Here is a 24,392-nt window from a genome sequence, read left to right on the forward strand (position 1 = left end):
TCACAATGATAAAGAAGATTACCCTCAATTGCAGCTTGAAAAAGTGCACAAAGGCTAAGCAATTATAAGCAAGGATTTGGAGGTAAATTGTGTTGATCTCTCTCGCTCTCTCTCTCTCCCCCTCTCTGACAATGGAAAGAGCTGCTTCAGTAGCATTTCATTATAACAAATGGTTCAGGTTGTGTGATCCCACCAAGTGCATGTAATATTGCTATTAACCATCCTTGGTGGTGCATAACAACAACAATATAGTATGACTTTCAGTGACAAAGGAGATTTGCAAGGAAAGATATCATCTTCTTTGCCGAAGGAATAGTGCACAAGGAGTACAGGTGCTATAAATATTGAAGGAACTAGTGACTTAAGGCTGTGTGAGGACCAAGGTGGCTAACAAAGTCGGCAGAAGGCTACAACGTGAGGCTCCAAAAGATCAAGGTGGGGATTTAAGGAAAACAAGTCCAAGTAACACAAATAACATGCATATCAAGCCAAATGACAATGCTAGATTCCAAGGAAAGACGTAAGAAAAATAAGAAGAATAAAAATTTCAAATAAATCACCATATATGATATAACAGAACTGAGAAGAAAAAGTCCAGATATTGTTCAAAAATATTTGAAAGCTTTAGTAAGAGCTAGCAGAATAAACTATATATACAGTATGCAACAAAGTCACCTTGCTTAAATTTGAACAAAAAAGAACTTTTGTCCAACACACGAATACAGACTATGTTCTTAGACATCAAATAAATAAACACAATTGCAATAATTACCGTATGTGTGCATCATTCATTATACATCTGCACGTTTAAATTTCCTATGTCAATCACAAATTCCTGAAGTGGCAACACTACACTATAGTTTTCTATCTGATTCCGAAGGATGTTCTATATACAATTGCACATTTAATGGTTCACTGCTCATGGACTTAATAGGAGTTATCAATGGTGGCTGCGACCAATGTTTCGTATCTGTAGGTAACCAAAACTGCCCTTTATCACTGGCATCACCAGGAATTTGCTTGAAGTAGCCTAGTATTTCCCATGTGCAATCTGTTACATAAAAATGTCATCTTCACTGGTCATTCATTGAGCCAAATTACACATTAATATTTGTTTGTGTATATTCTGGCAAGTCCTAAATTTGCATATAACAAAATACAAACCATCGGAATAACAAAATACATACCATCCGGAAGTGGCTGAAGCATTGACTCAGAGGCTGACAACTTGATAAGAAAAGCTCTTAAAGCATATTCAAGGTCGTTTTCCGGGAAATCCAACTTATATGATTGATTCACCTTCAATCTGAAAACAAATTTCTCGATTGGTATTTGATTTTTGTCACTAAAGATGACTGCCACTCTCTCCACAATATCCTGTTCAGGAACCATTTATTATTGCTCTCAATAACAATAAATCACTGAAAAGGCAATTTATAAAGGATGGAAGTTCCATTACGCAAGCAGCTAATTATAAAATCAAAAGAGTCTAGTTTTTCATCAGATTATCTTCAATTTTGATTGTTAACTTGAAAAAGGTATACGAATTTCCTATTTGAAATTTATACCCTAGATAGAATCTAGTATCCAATATTTATATGACACATCCCAAGCTCCATAAATATTTTTTTCAACTGGCGTATTTATTGGCCAGCTCTCAACAATAGAATCTGGACTTAACATAAAAATTCATCAAAATGATGAAATCTGAAACTTGCATGCATCAACTTCTAGAAAGATTTGGTGCATTGGCCTTGCATATTGGAGGCCATCCCAATGAGCTTCAAGGCTTGCTAGAGTGTTTATCGCTACCACCAAACCTCATTTTAACAAGAATTCCCTTTAAATTCATAATATTATTCTAGTTCTGCCTGCTGCTTCATCTCCTCATCTTACTTTGAATATTTACCATTCTGCATAGAATAGTAACCCAAAAAATTGAGAAGCCTTTGTCTGAAATGTGAATACAAAACCCTACAAGAAAACGACAATCTTCAAAAAGCTTACCAGCTACAATTGAAGTTATATAAAACCTAAAAAATAGAAATATTCATATTATAGGCTATATTTAGTAGGCTAGATCTAGTTACTGTTATGTTTTCACCCATAGTTTTGGTCACAAGATATCTAAATGTCTTTGAGAAACTTAGGTTCTGTTATAAACCGCTAACTGTTTAAAGAAAACCTTTCTCCTTTCGCAAGACATTCGTTTTACCTTAATTTTTTAGGAAAACAAATCCAAATGTCGCAAAGTCTCCTTAACAGCCAAAAAATTATACCTATAAACAAGAACTTGAACAGATAAATACCTTAAAGTTATCACTCAACTTAACAAAGCCCTTTTTGAGGCAATATTTTTCTATTTAATTATCATACTCGTGATTTGTAAATGTAGTGTTCAAGTTATGTTAAATCACAAAACCTTTGAAATTCATTTCTTTGGGATTCAAATTGCATTTCTTTCTTGAGAATCAAATAATCATCAGCAATTTGACACATTTCCGTTTCTGTGAGGACAAATGCATTATTTCCATTATAACTATAGTAATCAAGGCTCAAGGATATAAGTGGTTGTTTGTCAAAATTTTCCCTCTGGCCAGGAGGGCCAACAAAAAGAAAAATGACTGCAAAAATATAACATAAAAAAACATCTACAAACAGCAAAACAAATTAACAAGGAAACTATACCAGCAAACTGCTGCACATAAAGAAAACAGAACTGGAATCCGGATTCCTTCATTAACACAAGCAAAATTTACATAACATGCCAGCCCTCCCTGCCATGGTGGCAGGCAGGCTGCGCTGCCTCCAAAAACTCTTCTCTTCCCCCCAAAGCCCTATGCAGAACTCCCAAAAAAAGACACAAACTCCGATAAATGCCTCAGCAAAGCCCCTAACCCTAAAACTTATCGTAAAACTAGAGGGGAATGTTTTAATAAAATATCCTAACTAACTTTCCCTCCGTGGCAAATTCACATTTCAGGTAATTTACATCACATTTCAATTTCATCTTCTTTACAAGTGCATCTCTTTTACAAGTACATTCAGCTGTCATTTACATTTCATTACATTTACTCTTCCTAATGCACTCTAAGTCACACTTGGTTCCCAACAGTGGCGTAAATGAACCTCACTTGAAACATGTTGTAAGGAACTTTTCGTGAGCTTTTTTGCTTTTATTAAAAACTAAAATCTCCAGTAATGCATAAGCAAGATGGTCATGATTATCATAAGACAACTTATCAAATCCTGAGTTACCAGATCTAGGATCTGAGTTTCTGCAGATAGGATCTGGCCCAGATACAGAAACGATCATTTTAAACAGTGGTAATGCCAGAGGATCTGTTTTTGGCCTGCTGGCATCAGAACGCAGCAGCTGGAATCCTTCAAAAAGACTCAAATATTTAAATTTTTAAAAATAATAGTAATAATAATCATTATAATATGAAAAAGAGGCAAAAGTTTGGGACCCTACAATGCTAACTTTTGCCTATAAATCAAATATTAGTATAATATCTGTTATTTTGACTTTTATCCTTACTGAGCATTATCTATGTACATCATTAGTTCATAAGAATAAGTAAACCACTTTCGATAATCCCAATGGTCAGCTCACCAGAACAAACCTAAAACTTACTGCTAACACAGTGAGCTTATGCTCCACACCATTTTTCTTGTATTTAATGATTAAACAGGAAAACAAACACACCATACGAATTCTATAAAATCTGAGAATAAGAACGAAACAACAGCAGCAAAGACACAATCGAAAACCACAAACACAATATTTACTGTAGAGAAACCCAATGTGGGTAAATATTACAGCAAATGAAGGAATATGTTTTTTCTTAAAATCAGAGAGTGCGATGGAGACCATAGAGATTACCAAACCCACTGTGGTACTATGTGACAGTATGGTCTGCTACTATCCCCTATGGTAGTACAGACTGTTCTTTCTCCTCTCTTTTGCTATCTCTCTACTCCCCTTGGTAGATGCTCCGCTATGCAATATGAAATCCCTACAATAGGAATATTTGAGAATACATCCAGATAGCAAAACCATCACCTGAAAGTGGGACACCATTTGCCATTTTTAATGTAGACAGACATGAGGCCACCCGACCCAACTTAATGGTCATATTAGTTCTACTGCTTTTCAGCCATCCTTACAGGGCAAACAGGCCACTATTGCAAAATTTCAACCCTCATGTGGGATAAGAGAATACCCTGTTAATCTAGGTTTTCATTAATGTCAATATGGTATTGGCCGGGATGACAAATATTCTTGAGATGCCAAATGATGTCATAACTCTTGAAGATATCAAGACACTAATGAAGAAGTGTCAATCATGTACCTTTGATGATCTTGATGATGAAGCCATAACCTTAGATGTTCTTACCTCAGATGATCTTGATGATGGAAGACTTTATGATGACATGGAAAACTCAATGCTGCATATGATTAATGGCATATCACTATCTTGATGACATTATAAACCTATGATGAAGAAACCTAACAAGAAGCCAAACCATGTAACTGCCCTACCTCAAATTCTGCACTAATAAATGACCAGTCACACTAAAAAATATTTGTCACTACCTTAGAGGCAGCAATTCATTATGACACCTACACCATCTTTTAGAGCACATTTCTGCCTTTCCAACGAGCTATTACTTGGCCCGAAACTCCAAGCAGTTTGGGGGAAATGGATTTTTGAAGTTAAGAAATTTATTTATGACAGTAAGCTGACCTGTGCTAGCCTACCCAAGTCGGCCTACCTTTAGTGACGTATCTCTTCGCCTTGGCTTGCGAAAACCATTATTTATAAGGGCTTCAAACTTCATTTCATAATCATTTTTTCGGTCATGAAGCACAGAACAAAAGAGATTTACGTTTGGGCATACTTCTGTGGAGTCTTCACTGTGTAATATTTCTGCGTGGATCTTTGTGTAACTGTGGAGCAGTTTTGTGGAATTTCGTGGAGCAATATTTTGAGTCTTGGCCTCTTATCAAGTAACATAACCTGTAGCTTATATATTGTGACCTCATTTCAACTTGATTTTGAAGCACAGCTCACCTGTAGCAGCTCAAACCAGACCTCAGATCTGGACAGATGGACAGAATATTTTGGACTTGTGGAAAACTGCAACTCAGCTTGTGGAGCAGAAAATATTTTCTGTTTGAAGCTTGGACTTGTGAATACTGTGCAGACCTGTGATTTACATATTTCAAACCTGTGACTATATATCTCGGACTGTGGCAAAAGTTTTGCAACTCGAACCTGCTTATTTTGAAGAGACACGAGTTCTTGCTGAAGAGGAAACTTTATAGTGCTGTAAAATCTAGGAGCAGCCTTTTGGAGAAGGTTAAAGCAGCAGATCTTGAAGAGTCATTTAAAGCACCATTGAATCTACTTATTGAAGCATAAACCTGTGATAAAGGAGCATGAACTTGTGCTTGAAAAGCAGACTTTGGAAAATTGTTGGGTAAAGGCAGTATTATTGAAGTGTTCCTCGAAGATTTCTGGAACAGTCTTGAAGTACTTTTTTAAGCAGACATTGGACCAGACCTAGAAGTGTCTTTAAAGAGATTTTGGACCATCTTCAGAAGTTTTCTCTTGGAGCACCATTGAAGACATATTCTGAAGATATACTTGAGCATACCTTGGAGAGTCCTTTGGAGCAGACGTCTGAAAACAGTTTGGGCTTTGCTTGACACATCACCAAATCATTATTGAAGGATCTTTGAAGTCTTGGTAAAGCAGCTCGTTGAAGGACATTATATGCAGACCTATTGAAGCCTCTTGGAGACCACGATGCATCGCTGAAGTCATCATGAGGTGACCTTGGAGAATTTGTTTGGGTGAAATGAAGAGTTGTGGTGACAGCTTCTGAGAAGATAAAGTTGTCATTGATGAAGTGATTTGGAGATTAAGTGAAGGCACTGTTGAAGGTGAATATTTTGTCAGGGCTCATTGCAGATGATATTGGGAGCCGTGAAGAACTAGTAATCTTATATTGACGAATTGAAGTTGTGGGTTGGAGCCCTAGAGGATAGGTGTCCTCAAGAAGACCATGTTGGTGCCTATATCAGAGATAGGGTTGGAGCCCTAGAGGTTGGAGCCTCAAAGTAACAAGATCGAAGTCTTGGAGGATAGGGTTGGAACCCTAAAGGATCGGAGTCCTCAAGAAACCAGGTCAGAGCCTGAACCAGATATAGGGTTGGAGCCCTTGAGGTTGGTGCCTCAAAATTGACAAGGTTGGAGGATTGGAAGTCCAAGTTGGTGCTTGGAAAATACAGGTTGGCGCCTTGGAAGTCCAAGTTGGTGCTTTGCAAATAGAGGTTGGAGCCTGGGAGATTGAAGATGGGTGTCTTCATCTAGGGTTGGAGCCCTACCTATATTGTACTTGATTCATTGTAAAGATTATATTAATAAAATCATTTATTCCTATTGTTCATTTTGTATTCTAAATATAAGTGATCTAACTGGTAAAAGTAACAATTGAAAAGAAATATTGATTCACCCCCCCTCTCAGTGTTTCCAACATACCCACTTTCACCAACCCAATTAACTTTTGTGTGCGTGTGTGTAGAGAAATATATATTGAGATCACTAGGAGATAGAATCTATGGTGAATAATTCAGCAAAACAAATCAAGAATACGAAATTACAACAGATTTATAACATCATTTATTGTTGATTACAAGAGAGCTAAATACATACCATAGTTTGCGAGAGATTTTTTGGCGAAAATCACATGAGAAACCATTTGTCGACGCGTTTCGAACCAACCAGTGTGGTTCATCGTCAGGACAAGTTGAACCACACTGGTTGGTTCGAAACGCGTCGACAAATGGTTTCTCATGTGATTTTCGCCGAAAAATCTCTCGCAAACTTGTTATGGATCACAGAAGCCTCAGCTCTACATATCATAGTGTGCTTGAGGAAGAGATCAAACATAGCCAAGAAGATCACACCATAACCAAACACATGAACACCAAGAGAGACGCACTATAGAAGACATATGCTTAGGCCTTCATCAAAATCATCAGCTTGAGTGAATGGTTAAAAATGATAGGATAATGCATCCTCTAGGGTTTGAGGCATTAACTTCAGGAGCTTGACAATCCATAAATTACAGTGGATATTCCACTGGACAGTTCGTCACAACATAAAATTATACTTAAATTCCGAAATCTATACTATGAAGGTTATTTTCCTTTCACTTCTGGATTTATTAAGTCACTACTTTCATGCATGCAATATATATTATGCAAAAATTAGAGAACAAACAAGAATACAATCACTCAAAACCATAATCACACAAGATATGGATCTTGGGGTTACTGTGACGGTGCAAGCCAGGTCCACCCTCCCTACTGTGGTATCCAGGCCATATTATATTTGAGTCATAGACATTTCTTATATGGTCGTTGTTATCACTCTAAAATTTCCCTAGGGTTGTTATCTTGTGTCCAAAGAAATATTAGAGGTAACCACAAACCTACTTTTGAGATCAGGACCTAGCCTTCCTAATGTTCAGAGAGGGCTCTCTCTTTATGATTTGACTTTGTTGAGTTAATTGATTTTAGGCTAGTTATTTAAACTTGATTGGGTTTTGATTTTGATTTGGTGGTGGAATCACTAACTTAGATGGATAGAGGGATGTCTTTTACCATTGGGCTATGGGGTCAAGTGTCAAGAAAACAAGAGTGAATCAAGTTCTAAAGAGAGTGTCCATAGAGCAAGGTAGGTGAGTAAATTCAGATCTTTTAGGCTGGATGGTGAAGTGGTTTTCAATCGGGGTCAAGGAGTAGTTAAGGATTCCTTAAACCAGATAATGAGGGAAATGATAGAGGTCAATCGAAACTAGAGAGCAGTGAAGGATTCCCTACTCTGGATATCAGAAGAAAACTTTAAAATGAATAACTGTTCAAGACAGAGTGTACTTAAACAAATTTTGTAATAATATTCTAGTTATTTCATTCAATTTAAATAAAATGCAAGTATGTGAAACACTTAAGAAGATAACAATTTGACAAATAGAAAATACTTCACTGAAGTGGCCCAACACATGAATCCTGTAATGCAATGCCTTTATTACTTAGTCCAGTCTGTTGACTTGAAAAATGGTACAATGAACCCTTAGGTTTCAGATCAATACAACTATAGAAATGTTTAGCAATCCACACTCAATACTTCGAATTATGAAGTATTTATACAAAAAATTATTACAAAATATCCTAAACTGATTTAGGAATTATTCAAGGAAAAAGAAATATCTTCATGCAAGAAGATAGAAACAGATATGTAACTAATGCAAGTTGTCCCTCTTTTATTGTTTGCAGCTGGCTCTTCTTTGATATTACGTTGCTTTTTCTCTTTTGTTGTTTGTCTTCCACGCTGACTGTTCTTTTACTTTGCCTTTTGACTGATACTCTTTCATCTGATACTCTTTGACTTAGTTGATCTACTGCTTTTCTTTCAATGCTCTGTATCCACTGTTTACCTTGCATTTTCACAGTAAATCATTTAATTTTTCCCAAGTCTCTGTATCTAGTAATTTAATATTTACCATTCTTTTGTAGACTTCATCAGCTTCTGTGTATTTTGCAAAGGTGGGCTTGTTTACAAAAATATGTTTTACCTCATGTTGGAGGTAAAAGAGGTTCTCAAAAGTTTGGTAAAGAACCTTTCCTGTAGGCATCCCTTTCATAGAGGAACTATTGGCTTGCTCCTTTGCCACTTCTCTGATTCTCTTGTCATAGTCTTCATGTGGCATTAACCTGTCATTTATTACCAATGGATTAGGCAGACCTTTCTGCCTCAAAGCATCAAATTTGACCATGAACCTGCCTATAGCTAGCTCCATGGTTTGGCATTTGTCCTCAAGCTGCATCATCAAGTTCCTCTTGGTGATTACCTTCTTCACCTCTAGTATAGTGCTAGTTCTGTCAACTATGCCAAGCTCCTGCAATTCATATTTATTCTGAGTTAAGGAATTGGATTATTCTTGAGGCTTCTTCTAGCATATTTCCAAGTTTGGCCTTAACCCTTTGAATTGCTTCACCAGCCCCTTTGACTAAATCATTTTGTTCAAAGATAACTTGTATAGATGGCCAAATATCATTGACAGAGTCAATGATATTGGCCCACAGCTGCTCTCTTTTCCTTGAGCAAGTAGCTCCTTCAATGTTAATTCCTTTTCTAAGTTCTTTATCCTCTCAGTCAACCTGTTTGACTTCTATACTTCATTTTTATGCATGATTTGAGCCAGTTTCTTCTCATCCTCTAGACTTTTTATTTGTTCTTTAAGTCTATTTATTTCAGTGGTCTGAATGGACATGTCCTCCATGGCTTTGACCAGTTTACTTGCTTCATCACTTGGATGAGTTGTTGCTATTGTTGAACCTGTTGCTGATGTAGTTGCTGATGCAATTGGAAGTGTTGTAGCTACTGGCGCTGTTGGGGCCAATGAAGCTACCAAAGTGGAAGGCACTGTTGTAGTGACTGTAGGGATAGTAGTGGCAGTAGCTGTCTCAATGCTGACCTGTTTCAGCTGTATTAAATTGTCCAATTCATTCTCCATTTCTTTCAATTGAGCATTTAGTTGAAGAATGAGATCCATCATTTCATCCTGTTGGGTTTGGCTCTCTAGGACCTCCTTGGTCTGTGGATGTTCAGTAGGAGGCAATTTTAACTGCTTCTTCAACGCAGCAATATCCTCATTTTTCTTCTTTATGAGCTTTTTTGTTGCCTTGATGTCATTTGGATTATATCCAATCTCAATCACCAAGTCCTCCAGTGACTTGATTCTGTTATCCTTGGCCTGTGAGGATGCCTTTTCTAGCTTAAACTGTGTTGTGATGTTGTCTAGAGAACTTTGAAGTTTCTGCACAGTTATTGCTTTGTTAGTCATTGTCGAGTAAATCATTTCACCTACCTGCTTATGAAATTCAATTTGATCAATAGGGTGAACATCCCTAGCCAAAACTTCAAACTCTGTCTTCCTATAATCTGTTGATGTTTTAGGCTGCTAGACTGTAGGCTGCAAAAAGGTCATTTGCATTTTACCAGTTTTAATGTCAAAAGCTGACATCAACCTCTTCTGATTGCTAGGAGTCTATTTGAAGTACTAGGCATATGTTTCAGCCTTCAATGCCTCATTCCTCAACTTGATTTCTTTGTACTTCTCTTTTATATCTTTCTCTTTATCCACTGGTTTGCTGGATGAAGAGACTTCAATACTAAGTTGTTTTTCAATAATCTGAGTATTTGAGGTGGAAGGTTGATGAGTTTCCTCTGAAACTGCTGGAGCTGTATTCTTTTTAACCACTGTGTCAGTATCAATGATTTCAACTATCTCAATGGTCTCTTCTTGCTCATTTACAGGATTAAGCTTGGGCTTCTTCCTGTACATGATTTCAAACCTGTCATCTGTAGTATCCATTTTAGAGCTAGAACCTTCTTCCCTGGTTCTTTTTACATTTCTGTCCTGCATGGCTGGAGTCTGTAGAATGGGACTAATACCCATTTGTTCCTGTAGGGTTGGAATCTACAGAAAGGAACTAGTATCTATCTGCTTTTCCACATCTATTAAGGTATTTTCCAACCACTCTGACTGGTTGGCATATTTTTCAATGTCTGGCCTGGACTCATGCATAAAAGGGCTTAATTTGAATTTGAGCCTTAATTTGTTTATGACTCCATTAGGGTCATACTGCCACATGAAACTGCTACTGAACTTCATTTGCTGTAAAATTTTCTCTGCTTCTTGTCCAGCTTCCCTATTATTACAAATAAAAGGGCCCAACTAGTTTTTGATCTTGAACTGTGTTTTCTTCCTAGCTGACAGAAAATTGACATCATCTGAGTTTATGATCTGCCTGAAATATTCTAATGCAAATATTCTCATGGGGAGATATCTAGGCAGCTTGTAGGGAGTGAGCTGGCATCCATATATCCTGATTTCAGTGTGGTCCTAGTATAGATACCAGTCTCCTACTCTACTATTTTTAGACAACTGCAAAACTCTTTTTATCTCATCACTAATCCTAGGTTGATTGCTACTGGTTAGCATATTTACAACTAGATGAACAAAGGAATCAATGAACTCCTTATAACTAAAAACAGTGGAATATTTTTGGATCAATGGTGTCCAAAAAATGACAAGTCTTGGTTGGCCCTTAGCGTCCAATTTTTGGATGCTGACTGGAAATATAGGAACATGTGGAACAATACTAAAGAGTATTTGAATACTCTTTCATTTGGCAGTCTGATCAATTGATCATGGATTCTGTCTGCCAAGAACTGGGCAAAATTGAAAATTGCAGCTGGAGGCTTGCCTGGGCAAAAAATAGAGAGGAAAGCAAGTACAGGTTCATCTACAAATTCATCAGTAGTATACCCAAGGATACAAGACAGCATGGTTACAATTTGTCTTGCCCTCTCAGAGAAAATGGTGGCAGAGTATGGAGGACTGTCTGTAGGAGTATGAGACTCTTATAGGATGAAAGTCTGAAAGATCCCTCTTGGGAAGGTCCAGCTTTATGTAAAGTTCAAGTAGGTTTTCAATGGAAAATGGGTTTCATTTGGGCTTCGCTGGACCTGCAGCATTTGATTTATTGACTTTGCAGTAATGGTGAATAAAATTTGTTGGTCAGGAGAGACTATGGCTCTTTGACTTGGGATATAGCAAGCTTGGCAGAAATGGATGATTTCTGGGAACAGGTATACCTGTGGGAACAAGTATTTGGGCAAATTTGATTCCCATAGGTGAATGTCATCATTCTGGTTAAGGAATTTATCTTTACTCTAGCAGTGGAGTTTTAATAGATGGCTAGAGGTGGATGTGTCTTTAATTTGGAAATCTTTGTCGGCCAATGGGAGGTGGTCAATGTCTAGGTGAGGGGTTTGCAGGGGTTTCTCATTTAGAATGCTCTGGGAAGCCATAATTTGGTTTATTCTATTTGAATTACTCTTTCTCTGGCTTTAGGAGTAGGGTTAAAAGCTCTGGAACAGTGGGAAGGGTGAATATAGTCTGCAGGAAAGGGTTTCTTCGGATGCACAGTGGGTTTCTTTAGTTTGGCAAGGTTTTTTAATTAATTCAATTAATTAACCTTATATAAACAGTGTGCAGAGCTTAATTACAGGGTTGTTCTGGTTCTTTCAAGAATACCTGGAAAAACAACGATTAGGTGTGCAGACAGGGTTCTGTGGTAGCAGCAGAGGTTTCTAAAGATTGAATTGTCTGTGTGCTACTTCAATTTGGAGTCAGCAGGGTCTTCAAGTTGCAAATGGGTAGAAAATGGTTGAACAGAGTTCCCGGGCGTTAGAACTGGTTGATAGAGGTGTTTGCAACGAAAATCAGTGAAAAGAGTGAAAAGGGGGCTTTTTTGGTTTTTAACCAACAGTGGTTCAATTTGGGTGCGGGATTAACAAATGAACAGTGGGTGGTTTCATTTTATGCGGGGAGGTGGTTTTATGCAATATCGCACCGCTTTTGGGTGGAGGGCGGTATTTTTTGAGAGCACGCGATACAACGTGGTGCTGCCACGTAACGAAACAGTGATCGGCCAAAACCGCGAATTTCGTGTGCTTTTGGGATTTTAACTGTCGAACGATGGGAGCATGTGATATGGATATGGGCCGTCGGATCTGGGAGTGTTTGGTCGGAGGGCTATCACGCGGTGGAGTTGCGAGGGCGAAGTTGCAATGTGGTTGGCAAGGCCCGAGGATAAATAATGCGGCAGGTTTAATACATTCAAAGGTTTAGTGAGGGTCGGGGAATTATAACGTGGGGAGTTAAATACATAAAGCGGGACTATAGGTTAGGGAATAACTTAGGATAAAGGGGTTTTAGTGGATTTTTAAGGAAAATGGGAAATTAATAAAGGGGAGGGTATTATTTGTGATGGGAATGGTTTTCACACTAGGGAAAAAGGGTCATGGGAAGGGGAAATGGGATGAAATAAGGGGGAAAGTGAAATCAAGGGGAGGGGATATTTTTGCAAGGGAAATGAAAGGAAATGGTGCTTAGAAATGAAGAAGGGGAAAAAGCATTAGGGAAAGAAAGGTAATGAAGGGATAATGAAGAAGGGGAAAATTAATAAAGGGTTTAGTGAAATGAGGGGAAATTAGTGAATAAGCTTTAGTGAATGTCCTTTGCCTTTGATAATTCCTCCTGCACATAAAACATAGGATTAAGCATGATGAAGGTGCATTTGAGTTGGCAACCTTGTATATTTCCAAAACTTCTTCTGCCTACCCTTTATTTACCCTAGCATTTTCTCTTCATTCATTGGGTGCATTTGAGCTTGCTGACCCTTTATTTCTTTTTCTTTGATAAGCAAACTATCTAATTCTAACCTTATAACTTCCAATGGCTCATATTAAACTGATGAGCTCATTATTATTCTCTACCTAACTACTGATCTGCCAAGATTAAACAGTTTGGCTAGATCTTTATTCTCTATCTATCAACATGAAATTTAAAGCATGAATGAATCAAGATTAAACTATTTGACCATCATGGATTGTGGCATTTTTGACAAGCTGCACACAATATTATTTTGCCAAGTAAGAAGAAGTGGCAATTGAATTTGCACAATTTCATGATCTATTCTTATCTCTTTTTGGGGTTCATATTTTATATCTTTTTGATCTTTTTCTTTCTTTTGGTCCTTTGATTATTCTTTTAGGACTTCACCCTCTTTACATTTTTTATTTTTAATATGGGAAAACATTTTGCAGAAAGCAAAAGTATGTACAATATTACAAGACTAATCATAGTCAATTCAAAATTATGAATCCTATTATTATAGGACCCTAACAGGCATTATGTAGCAGGGCAAGGATCCAATAATAATACGGAATTTGCAACTCTCTGGGTCCTGTTAGAAATCGCTCAGAAGAAAGGTGTGACAAGCTTACAAGTGATGGGCGACTCCAAGCTTGTTATGGATTCGCCCAATCGCAAGATAAATGACAACATCATTGGTCTTGACTCCCTCATGGCAGACATCAGAGATGCTTAGAATTCCTTTGCCCATATCAGTTTCTGCCATATCCTTCGAGAACTTAATATTGAAGTTGATGGTCTATCCAAGGAAGCGCTACAACTTCCTCCTAGCTCGATTGGTCTAAATTTAGAACATCTCAAAGCCAAAACTGAAATCTCTCATCTAGCAACTCCTAAGTCCTATTTCCATACAAGAGCTTCTAATAGCAGGTCCAGACTAACCATTCCTCCTATAAAGAAGACCATTCCTAAGACCACTGCTACTCCTATCTCTCATGTTGCAAAATCCCTTTTTGGTAGCCCTTCTACCTCAACCACAATAGCAAAACCATGGCTCACCAATCTTTGCAAACGCCTTGATATGAGTGGACATTCAAGGATACCCTTTCAGTGTGACAAGTATGAGTGGTTGCCCAAGTTCAATGGGAATGATACAGTCCCTGTTGAGCAACACATCAATCAATTTTACTAGTGTGTTAATGCAAGAGACATCCAAAATGAGGACGTAGTCATGAGATTCTTTTCCCTTTCCCTAGATGATAATGCTAAAGATTAATACCTAAATGTACCTTCAGGAGGAATCAATGAATGGGACCAATTCGATAAGGCTCTCAATCAAAGATAGGCAACCATCAAATACTGAATGTAATTGCTAGCCAAGTTCTAGTAGGTTAAGAAAATGGAGAATGGTGTCAAGGATCTCATTCATTGGTTTAGTAAGTTACTAAAGGAAGTGACTTTACTCTATAAGCCTACAAATTGACTATCCTTGCACTCTACAATGACACTTTTCCTAGACATGTTTCTCATGCCTTAAAGGACAAGGAACATACAACCACGAGCAAGCCAAAGCTTATGCTATAACCATTGAATGCAATTTGACCACATCCTAGAGCTATCTTGACTTGCTATCTCATCCTAGAGCCAAAGTTGAGGTCAAAGTTAAGCCATCCACATAAGTTGACCCCACCTTGCAATCCTTTGGCCAAAAATTTGATAAAGTCGCTAATGAGTTGATGCAAGGACAACTTGCTATTGTAGAAATTTGTACTTGTAAATCCCTCCCTATTTCAAGTTTGGTTTTCACATCAAGTTTAATGCCCTTCCCATCATTATTAGAAGTTGATATAAACTTGAATTTAAGTCTCAAAAGGAAACACGAGATTTACTCTACTTTTCATATTTGCTAAGAAATGAACACAACACTCACACAATTTGAACACAGGTGATTTTTTTGGTCCAATGACCCTGGAAAAACGCCAAAGGGGAAAACTAGTGAGGAAGGGAGAATTTTATTATTTCAGAGTCTCAGACAAAGAAATTCTAAAACAATTAATGCAACAACATAGTCAACTTATCTCCCTGGTTTCTTGCTCAGAAGTCCTTGGGAAATGTGCTCACAGATCCTTGAAATTTGTGCCAGCAGCTCCTCGATTTTTTGTGCCCAGAATTGCTCAAAAATTAATTCCTGGCAATTCCCTATAAATTCATGCCAACTGCACAAATTTCCCAGCAGAACCTCTCCCTGGAAAATTGTTGAATTTTTGGTAGTTCTCTTAACTTGATAATTGTTTCTTATGATTTTACACTTACGTTGATCTTTTCTTTCATTAATTATGCAACATAAAACAATTATGTAGAGAACTACAACAAAAGAACATGAAGAGACAACCACACAAGAATTTACCCTGGGAAAACCCCACTCCAAGGGGAAAAACCCAGCAATCCTTTCCTTATAGAATCAAGTCAACAAGACATCAAGTCATATACAAACTAAGCAACAATGTAGCTAAGATGACCAACCTCCAAGTGCCAAGTCAACCCTCTAGCATACCATGACAAAATGCTTCCCAAATCTGTACACAAAAGAGGTCTGCATCAGCCTTAGATTATGCCACAAAGCTTTGCATTATACCTCAGAATATTAGCCTCAAACTTCGCATGGTTCCATAGAATAATGTGCCTCAGAACTTCGCACAGTTCCACAGAAATATAGCCTCCAACTTCGCATCATTTCACAGAGTAATGTGCCTCAGAATTCACACTTCTTCCACAGGAACGAGCCACAAAACCACAAAAAAAATATGCCTCAAACTTTGCCTCCTACTCGACCTTCCAAGTCTCCTTGAGTGAGGGCAAATCAGAGATATGAATGTGTGTGATGTATATCCAACGAGGAATGTGAGTGGGCTATATATAGCCTCCAAGCCATGCGAAAGGGTGCCAATAACACTGAGCCGACCTAAGGGTTAGGAGGGCCGACTTAGCAACTTGGTAGGTTAAATGACACTCAACAAAAATTCATTTTTTCTTCCTTTGAAAGGGTCACGAAGAACATGCCCCTCTATATTTTTCTTTGACCATTACAAAGCATGAAGAACATGCTTGCCAATAATAATTTCAATTATTCAAAATGCATCAATAAAATAATATTATGAAGACTAACCATAGCTACATTCTTTAGCACTCCCTCTTAACTAGGGAGGTATTCATAATGACTTGTCACAATGTTCTGAAGTTGAAAGATTCTATAAGGAAGGATCCTAATTAAGATAAGCATCATAAACAACGTCATAATCACCAGTATCAAGCTCATCCCATAAGCCAAAACAAATGGCATCAACGGTCACACCCAACTGACCATGGGATTAATCAATATGAGGCCAATCTCTCCAACCATATGAAACGTTTCTCAATCAAGCACAATGACTTGAGGAAGTAATCATAATCAAACTCTCCGACCATACCAATGGTCTCCCAGTCAAAGTCAATGACTTAAGAGAGTACACAGGGTCCATCTCCCCAACCATAAATAAGGTCTCTCGGTCTATGACCCAAGGAAGGAATCCCTATCTCGATATCAAACTCCCTGACTATATAGTCTCTCGGTCCATGACCCAAGGGAGGAATCTTGATCTCGATGTCAAAAGGGTCAATCTCCCTAACCATATGGTCTCTCAGTCAAATGCAATGACCCAAGGGAGATCACTCAAAATCAGTGTCCCCGACCAAGCCTACTAGTCTCTTAGTCAAACACAATGACCTCAGGGATCACTCCAAGCCTCAAATGACAAAACCAACCTCCTCAACCATATGGTTTCCCAGTCAAACTCAATGACCCAAGGGAGTAACCAAAACAATCTTCCCAACCATAAACCATGGTTTCTCAGCCAAGCCCAAGGAAGATTCATGATGCTATACAATCAATGCTTCCTCTCTTCAAGAGAGGGATTCTCAACCACTCCAGGCTTCTTTCAGTAACAAACTTCATTCGGAATAGTGGCTATTTCAAAACATCAGCAAGTTGCTCATCAACAGAAATGTATTCAAGCCTCATAGCTCTTATTTGGACAACATTTTGGATATAGTGATACTTGATCTCAATGTGCTTTGACCTATCATGGAAAACTGGATTCTCAAAAAGTTTCACATAGCTTGATTGTCACAATATGTCACAGTCAATTCTAACACCTAATCAAACAATCCAACAAACAACTTTCAAAGACAAACTGCTTCACAACAGGTTGAACAATCAGCCATAGACTCAGCTTCGTTCGTGCTAAGTGTAACAGAGTTCTGCATATATGCATCCATGATATTTAGGCTAAAATAACATTCAGAAGTGCTCTTACTATCTTTAGAACATCTAGCCCAATCATAATATGACACAGGGAGAAACCATATCCATGATGAATATCATCCCTCACTCCCTCTCAACCAAGAAGGCAATCTCCAAAAGCCCAAGCTTGTCCCGAAAGTGCACAGAATATCAGCTATTTGATCATCAACGGAGATATACTCTAGCAACACTACTCCTTTCAGCACCATGTTTGTCATCATGCAATACTGCAAGTAGCCTTTGAAGCCATACTGCTTCTCAACTTTGTTAATCTAGCTACAATATATACACCCTCTTCCATGTTGCTTTATGTTCTTCCAAGAAATTATAACAGGGCTCAAGCTGAGTCAATAAATTTAAACTGAATCTTGCAGCTTTACAGGATTCATCATCATCATGATTGGATGCTCCCTCTCATACTAATAGTCCATCATCCAAGAGTCTTGCATCCAATCTGAGGTCAACTCACTTTGAGGTCAAAACAGGGCTTCTGATGGCTCCCTTGAGGGCAATACTCTTCTTCAGAGCTACTACCTCTAACACATGAGTCCTTCTTGGGATCATCCTTGATCCATTCAAACAAGTCGAAAGTACAAAGTCTTCTCCAATCATGAGGCTTCTTTTCAAGCTCTTCAAAAACCGGAGGTAGCTTTTCCAACTCAGACAAACATCTTCTTTCTAGGAGAGCTTTCTCAAAACTTACTTCCATGTTGTTATCCGTTGCATGCTAAAAATCTTGACTTCTCTTCAGCACAATCAAGGCATACTTCAAATTTGCCCGCTCCTTCTAAACTTGAGTCTTCTCCAAGTAATAACTCTAGAAAGTCCTCTTGTTTTGCTTCGTTCTTCCACTTCTTCCATCTACTACCAAAGCCTAGGCGATCCTTGCCATTGACCTACAAACCTCACTAGGAGGTCATGGAAGAATGATTACAACTAGGCAAAGGATATAAAGACAATAGACTAGCAAATATACAATAACAATAGTAATAGTCAAAGAGGAGAGTTATAGAATACTTATCTTTTGAGGAAAAGTCAAGTCCCTCTTGATCTTAGACTTCTTGCATTCTTCTTGCAACAGCATCATCCTCATCCTCAATATCAGCATTATGAACTAGGCTCTCTTTCCAGCGGAAATAATCAATCCTAGAGTTTTGTCTACAAACCCTAGGGCTTTCTTGTTCAAACCCTTGCTAGGGTTTACAAACCCTAAGCATTCTAATATCCAAAACCCTAGAATCTAGCTAGGACTTCTAGTCTTCCAAACCCTAGATTTTCTTCAAACGTTCAGATGCCATTGGATCTCAATCCTTCAGCAAGGTGTAAGATCAGGTTCAGCCTTCAACTTTAAGGAGGGGCTCGGTCTCTTCTTTTCAATAAACTTAATGTAGCATTTTATCAACTATAGCAAACTATCAGAGAAACTTCATGACTCCTTCATTCCTCCAAATCAAATATTTTTGTCTCTTTGAGTATGTATACAGGATGTATCTCAACTTTCTATCTTGAAGAGGAACTCAACCTCTTTTATACATATTCTTCAACAATCCTCTGAGAGTTATTCTAGACTTATAGTGCAAGACATCTTCTGCAAATGATGAGACTGAGACATAAGAGCATGTCAAAACATGTCTTCAGGATGCCAAAACATTCTTGGCACAAGAGGTCATTATATCTCAGTGAACTGGCTAAGGGTTTTCATCCTTCCATGGCATGATACATGTCATAGATGCCCTTTCTAATTCAAAGTAGACATTTCTTGGTAAGAACCATCTTTTAGATGTACTTAAGTTCAACAACCCAAAGGTTTGTCAGTTCAACATTTCTTGTCATATAAGGAGCTTATCCTAAGATGACTTTCAGTCATATACAATATCTCTTACAGAACTGATCTTCATAAGGTAACAAGTTTCGTTGTCCTCGTACTTACTTAGATCATCAATCATTTTTGCTTGTAGACAGAGATCCTTTTGTCCTTTAGCTCAGCTCAGCGGCTATTTCATCCTCCCTTGGACAATTTGACTAGAATAGGACGTGTAGGACATGACACTGTGAGGATTCATGCAATCTTCCCTGCAGACTTCTATGCATCTAATGGTTATCATTTTCTTCAATTTTCCCAAGTAGTTCTCCAGCTATAGACAATGCATTGTTAATGTTAAGTCTGCAGGGGTGGTAGGAAATTTTTTGTCTTTATGGACAATTACTTCATCTATTTAGTCCAAAGGGGTTGGATGTTACAACTTGGATCCAATGGTGGAAAGCGAGGAAATTTTCACCATTTGCCAGGGTTCAATTACCATAAAGGCTAGCCTGGAGCCATGGGGGCACCTTGAGGCACTGATCGAACTTGTGATTGCACACAGAGAGATTATACTAAATGTTTTCATGACCCGTGCACACATAAGTGGGTCAAAGCCCTCTCCTATGTCCTCCTTTTAAGGAAATTGTCTTTAGCTCCTCTTGTGCATCAGATTCAAGATATTCTCCTGTCTTTTATCTACTTTGAAGCTCATCATATTGACAGGGAACTAAATGGAGATGCTGATCTGTCAAAACAAGGTCTTGTGTTGCAGGTGGGCTTGTATGAATTGGTTTGCAAGGAAAAGATTCTGAGCATATCACATCAGAAAAGCCGTGTGACTTTTAAAAGTTGTGCTGCTCTTTACATGTTTTTGGTTTATCATGGTCATCCAATAGTGGTTTTTTAATCAGGTTTTGTCTGTATTAGCTCCTTTTGACAGTTCTAGTGAACTGGGCAGTTATGTATCTTTGTAAAAGGATAATTTTGAATGTACTTAATATCTGAAGCCATTGGCTCATCAGCGAACAGTAATAGGATAGGAATTTTTGAAGAAGTCAGTCCTCATCATTTTGAATATGCTATGCATATAAGGAATGTACCCAAATTTCTACTTGAAATAAAGGTATAATTATTTACTGAGAGAAAAAATATTTATTTCAACTATTTAGCAAAACTATTAATAACTAGCTACACTTACTCTGCTGGAAAAACACAACCCATTAGCATTTACAAGACAACTAGTTCCATCCACATACAACCATAATATCACTCAACTCCATTGAAATAGTGTTCATTGCCTAGATAAGATAAGATAATGACCACAAAAAAGTAGGCCAGCGGGACTAAAAGCGTACCATCAGTGTAATAAAAAAGGTTAGTGCAAAATCAGCTCCTGTAGTTCTAGAGTAGCTCTAGAGTTATTGCACCAGGAGACACATCTGCAGCAGTGGATTCATCAATACTTCATGTTTGTGTGTGTGTGAGGGTGTTTATGTGTATGCAATAGTGCACTGAATCTAGACAATGCATTTGGTACATTGAATATAGTTACTACCACAGATCCATCTAAAACTAATTAGGATGCATATCTCCAAATTCCTAAAAATGGCCATTGTATCAACATTAGAATTCGAGGTATGCGACCTGTTACTTTGCAACCCCAAGATACACATCAGACCTAGGTTTAGATGTTCTATGCCAAAGTTATTTGAAATGAGGCATGATTTCAACTTTTGAAAGGGCACCTTTCAAAATTTTAGGGAACGCAGAAAGCTGGATATCTAAGTATTTTAGAAATTGTAAATTAAAAACCCTAAAAAGAATCATAGCTCTTAAGAGTTTTCTGTTTAGGAAAACTTTCGGGTTTTTTGCTGTTTTTCTGCTCTTTTAGGGGTTCATTTATAGACAAACAGGTCAATACGCAGATCCTACTCCATTTGGGAGGCCTTTTATTTTATTTTATTTTCATTTTTCTCTGTCAAAGAAGTCATTTCTGGCATTTTTGGATAGGAAAACATCTCAGAATCTTTTCCGGTAATAAAAAGGCCTTGAAAACGTTTCCGTTTTCGTACTAGTTTTCGTCTCTGAGAAGGAAACCGGGATTGGGAAGGACTTCCCTGTAACCTTGCTCTGGCTAGTGTAACAGTGCTTGTGTGTATGTAATGGTGCATTGAATATGGAAACTACTAAGCAGCGGTATGAATAATAAATGAACCTAACGATAACCACAGACGCAAACCTCCATCGGAATAATGATATGCACCTAATGGTCAACATATCAAATATTGAAACTCAAGAAAACCAACAGTGAATTTCGCAACATCAAGGTTCATATCAGACCCAATGTTGGGTTTAGATAGGTCTGTGCGAATGCAATTAACTCTGTATTCTAATTTTAAGTAACCGTGGAACAGGAGAAGCAAGTAGCGAGAATCTAAAGATGAACAATAGAAAAACACTAATCTTCACAAACAAATAGAGAAAAGTAGTCGTGTGTACCTTTTGAATGAAAGGTTGGAGGCTTGCAACTGCAGAATGGATGTAATCTCTGAGGCGAGGGTGGCGAGCCCATTGCACTGGAATATTCACATATCTCCGTCTTTCAAACGCCTCTGCACCCAACCACCCAATTCCAGACATCAAAACTTCAATCTTTTAAACATTTACACGCAGCCTTCCCATTGCAACTGAATATAGGTAAATATGAATATGAAGAACACCTGCAGGGTAGACCCCCCGGACGTACACCAAGAAATTGATGGCAACTTCAAGGAATTCTGTTAATGTCCGAATAATAATTTCTGCACCGTGGCAAACCATACAAAGGTGAATATAAAACACCATAATATTACCCTAGAATGCCTTCTAGCCATAAAATAAACCGGTCAGGGATCGAGTTTGAAAGCGGAACTTTACCCTGCGGAAGAGGTTGTTTTGTACGATCCATGCCTTTGAGTGCCTCGGCCAGATTAAAAGCGTAGCCTCACATGCACAAGAAAATCCCTTTAGCAATCCCCATATATATACATATATATTCATCGTATATAAAAACTGACGTCCGTTTTAATCATTGTATAACCAGTTTATAAAAGAACAACATGTAGTTTTAATGTTCCCCAGGGTAAAGGTAGTTTATGGGAAAGAAGGCATTGTCATTTAATTTCTGCGTTTGTTTGTTTTATTGTGTGTTTTTTTTTAATGCAATATGACAATGAGTGTTCATAATTTGTTAATAATATTTTCGCTAAATAAATTATCTTAAGACATTTATATAATTGTTCATATCTTTGAAGACATTGTGGAAAGTATTTATTTTCTTATTTTTTGATAGTGCAAAAAATACACTCTTTTTCCCTAAACTTTTTTGGTATTTTCCAATGTCTTGTCTCACAACGGAGTTGATGAGAGTTAGTTTTTAATTGAGCAATAATAATTTTGGCTTTCCATGAGATATTGGCCCCTATGTATGCTTTTTGATGATGATTACGAGTGGGATTAAACTCTTCAATATAGTACTTTCTCTTTCTCAAGTACCCTTGTGGAACTTATCCATAACAAAAGTTTTTATCTCTTTATTATTTGTGGGGTACGTGTTCAAGAGAATACCCCATTTACTAAACCATTTGTTATTTTGACGCATCAAAGTTTTCTTTCTTTTGCACAATATTTCATTGAAAACAACCTTAGGCCATTTACCCTCTTTCATTTGCTCACTTTTTTTTAAATATCTTATGAGTCACACTATAGCAATTGCTTCAATAGGAATAGCCCCCAATTCACTTAGCAAGATATCATAGGGAATTGAACTTTTGATTTTGAACTTATTTGTAATCAAATGTTTTTGAATTTTCTCAATGTGCTTCTACTATAAGCCAAATGTACTGCTAGCCCACAATCCACATCCATATAGAACCATTGGAATCACTAAAAGCCTAAAAAGAATTTGAATGGTCTTCCAATCCCATAACTTTGTGTCTTTGCACCTATTTTGAAAAGCATAGAATGCTTTCCGACCTCCTAAAGTTCCTTTGATTCTATAGTCTTCCCAACTTAGATTTCTATTGAAGTCAATTCCAAGGTATTTGTAACCTGCAACTTCTTCAAGAGTGTTGCCTTCAAAGTAAAACTTATGATGGCTATATTTTCTTTTGTTAGAGAAAACCACCACTTTTGTCTTGTTAATATTGACTTGCATCCCCACCCTCCTGTTAGTGTCGGTCATTGTGCCCTCCATCAGTGATCAAAAAACTCTTTGCATATGCATAGGTAGGTGTCTCATCAGTATCAGTTTTGCATCCCGTTAGGCATGCCATAAAACTGATGGAGGAGCTGGTCCTTGTTCCCTTCTTGGCTTTGCTGGATCAGGACATATCATTTAATGAGCTTGTGTTACACTTGTTTTATTTTTGTCTTGAAGTCCCAAGTCTTAGGTCTAGGGTTTTGGTCAAAAATCACTGCAAGGTCATGAGTCAGAGGTCTAATAGTCCCCAGCAAACTGGAAGGAGGTATGTAAATATGTTCCATTGATATTTTTCATCAGGTACAACTCATTTATACCTTGGATTTAAAAACCCTGTTTTTAAACCCAAGGTCATGTGAAATTTGCAAAAAAATAAGGGAAATTTTCAAAATTCTTCAAAATGCCGGCAATAACCCTGGTCTCCTCGCCAGAGTCCATCAGATGGTCAACCTGCAAAAAGAACGGAGTTAAAGCACTCAAAAGATCAAATTCAGGACAAAGTGAACTCAAAACAGTGTTAAAAGTGAATGTCAAAACAAAAACATTAGAAAGTGGGTTTGGTAAGTTAATTTTTTCAAATTGGGCCTATAAAGAGTAAATTTCCCTCTAAACAGCCTCATTATGCATTTGAGAGCTTGCAAAAACGAGTGAGAGGTCAAAAGAGGCAATTTGCAGAAAGTTGGAGTCATTCTCAGGGGCGCAACTAC

The 24,392-nt window shown here is 37.7% G+C and overlaps 1 protein-coding gene across 1 annotated transcript; it reads right to left on the minus strand.

Annotated features, from left to right (window-relative positions):
• Positions 1-580: 580 nt before the first annotated feature.
• LOC149163393 (DNA polymerase zeta processivity subunit-like) lies at positions 581-22,513 on the minus strand. The gene is made up of 5 exons (XM_089431686.1): positions 22,362-22,513; positions 22,166-22,246; positions 21,945-22,057; positions 1,188-1,377; positions 581-1,051 (listed from the first exon to the last, which is right to left on the minus strand). Exons 1-5 carry the CDS (start codon positions 22,390-22,392, stop codon positions 855-857), a joined length of 612 nt encoding a protein of 203 aa, XP_089287812.1. The 5' UTR covers positions 22,393-22,513; the 3' UTR covers positions 581-854.
• Between the last annotated feature and the right edge of the window lie 1,879 nt (positions 22,514-24,392).

Source organism: Pinus tabuliformis, chromosome 5_1 (genome assembly GCF_031772625.1).
Source record: "Pinus tabuliformis cultivar Carrire ecotype Pingquan chromosome 5_1, CPIR1, whole genome shotgun sequence".
In the NCBI taxonomy this organism is placed as follows: domain Eukaryota; kingdom Viridiplantae; phylum Streptophyta; class Pinopsida; order Pinales; family Pinaceae; genus Pinus; species Pinus tabuliformis.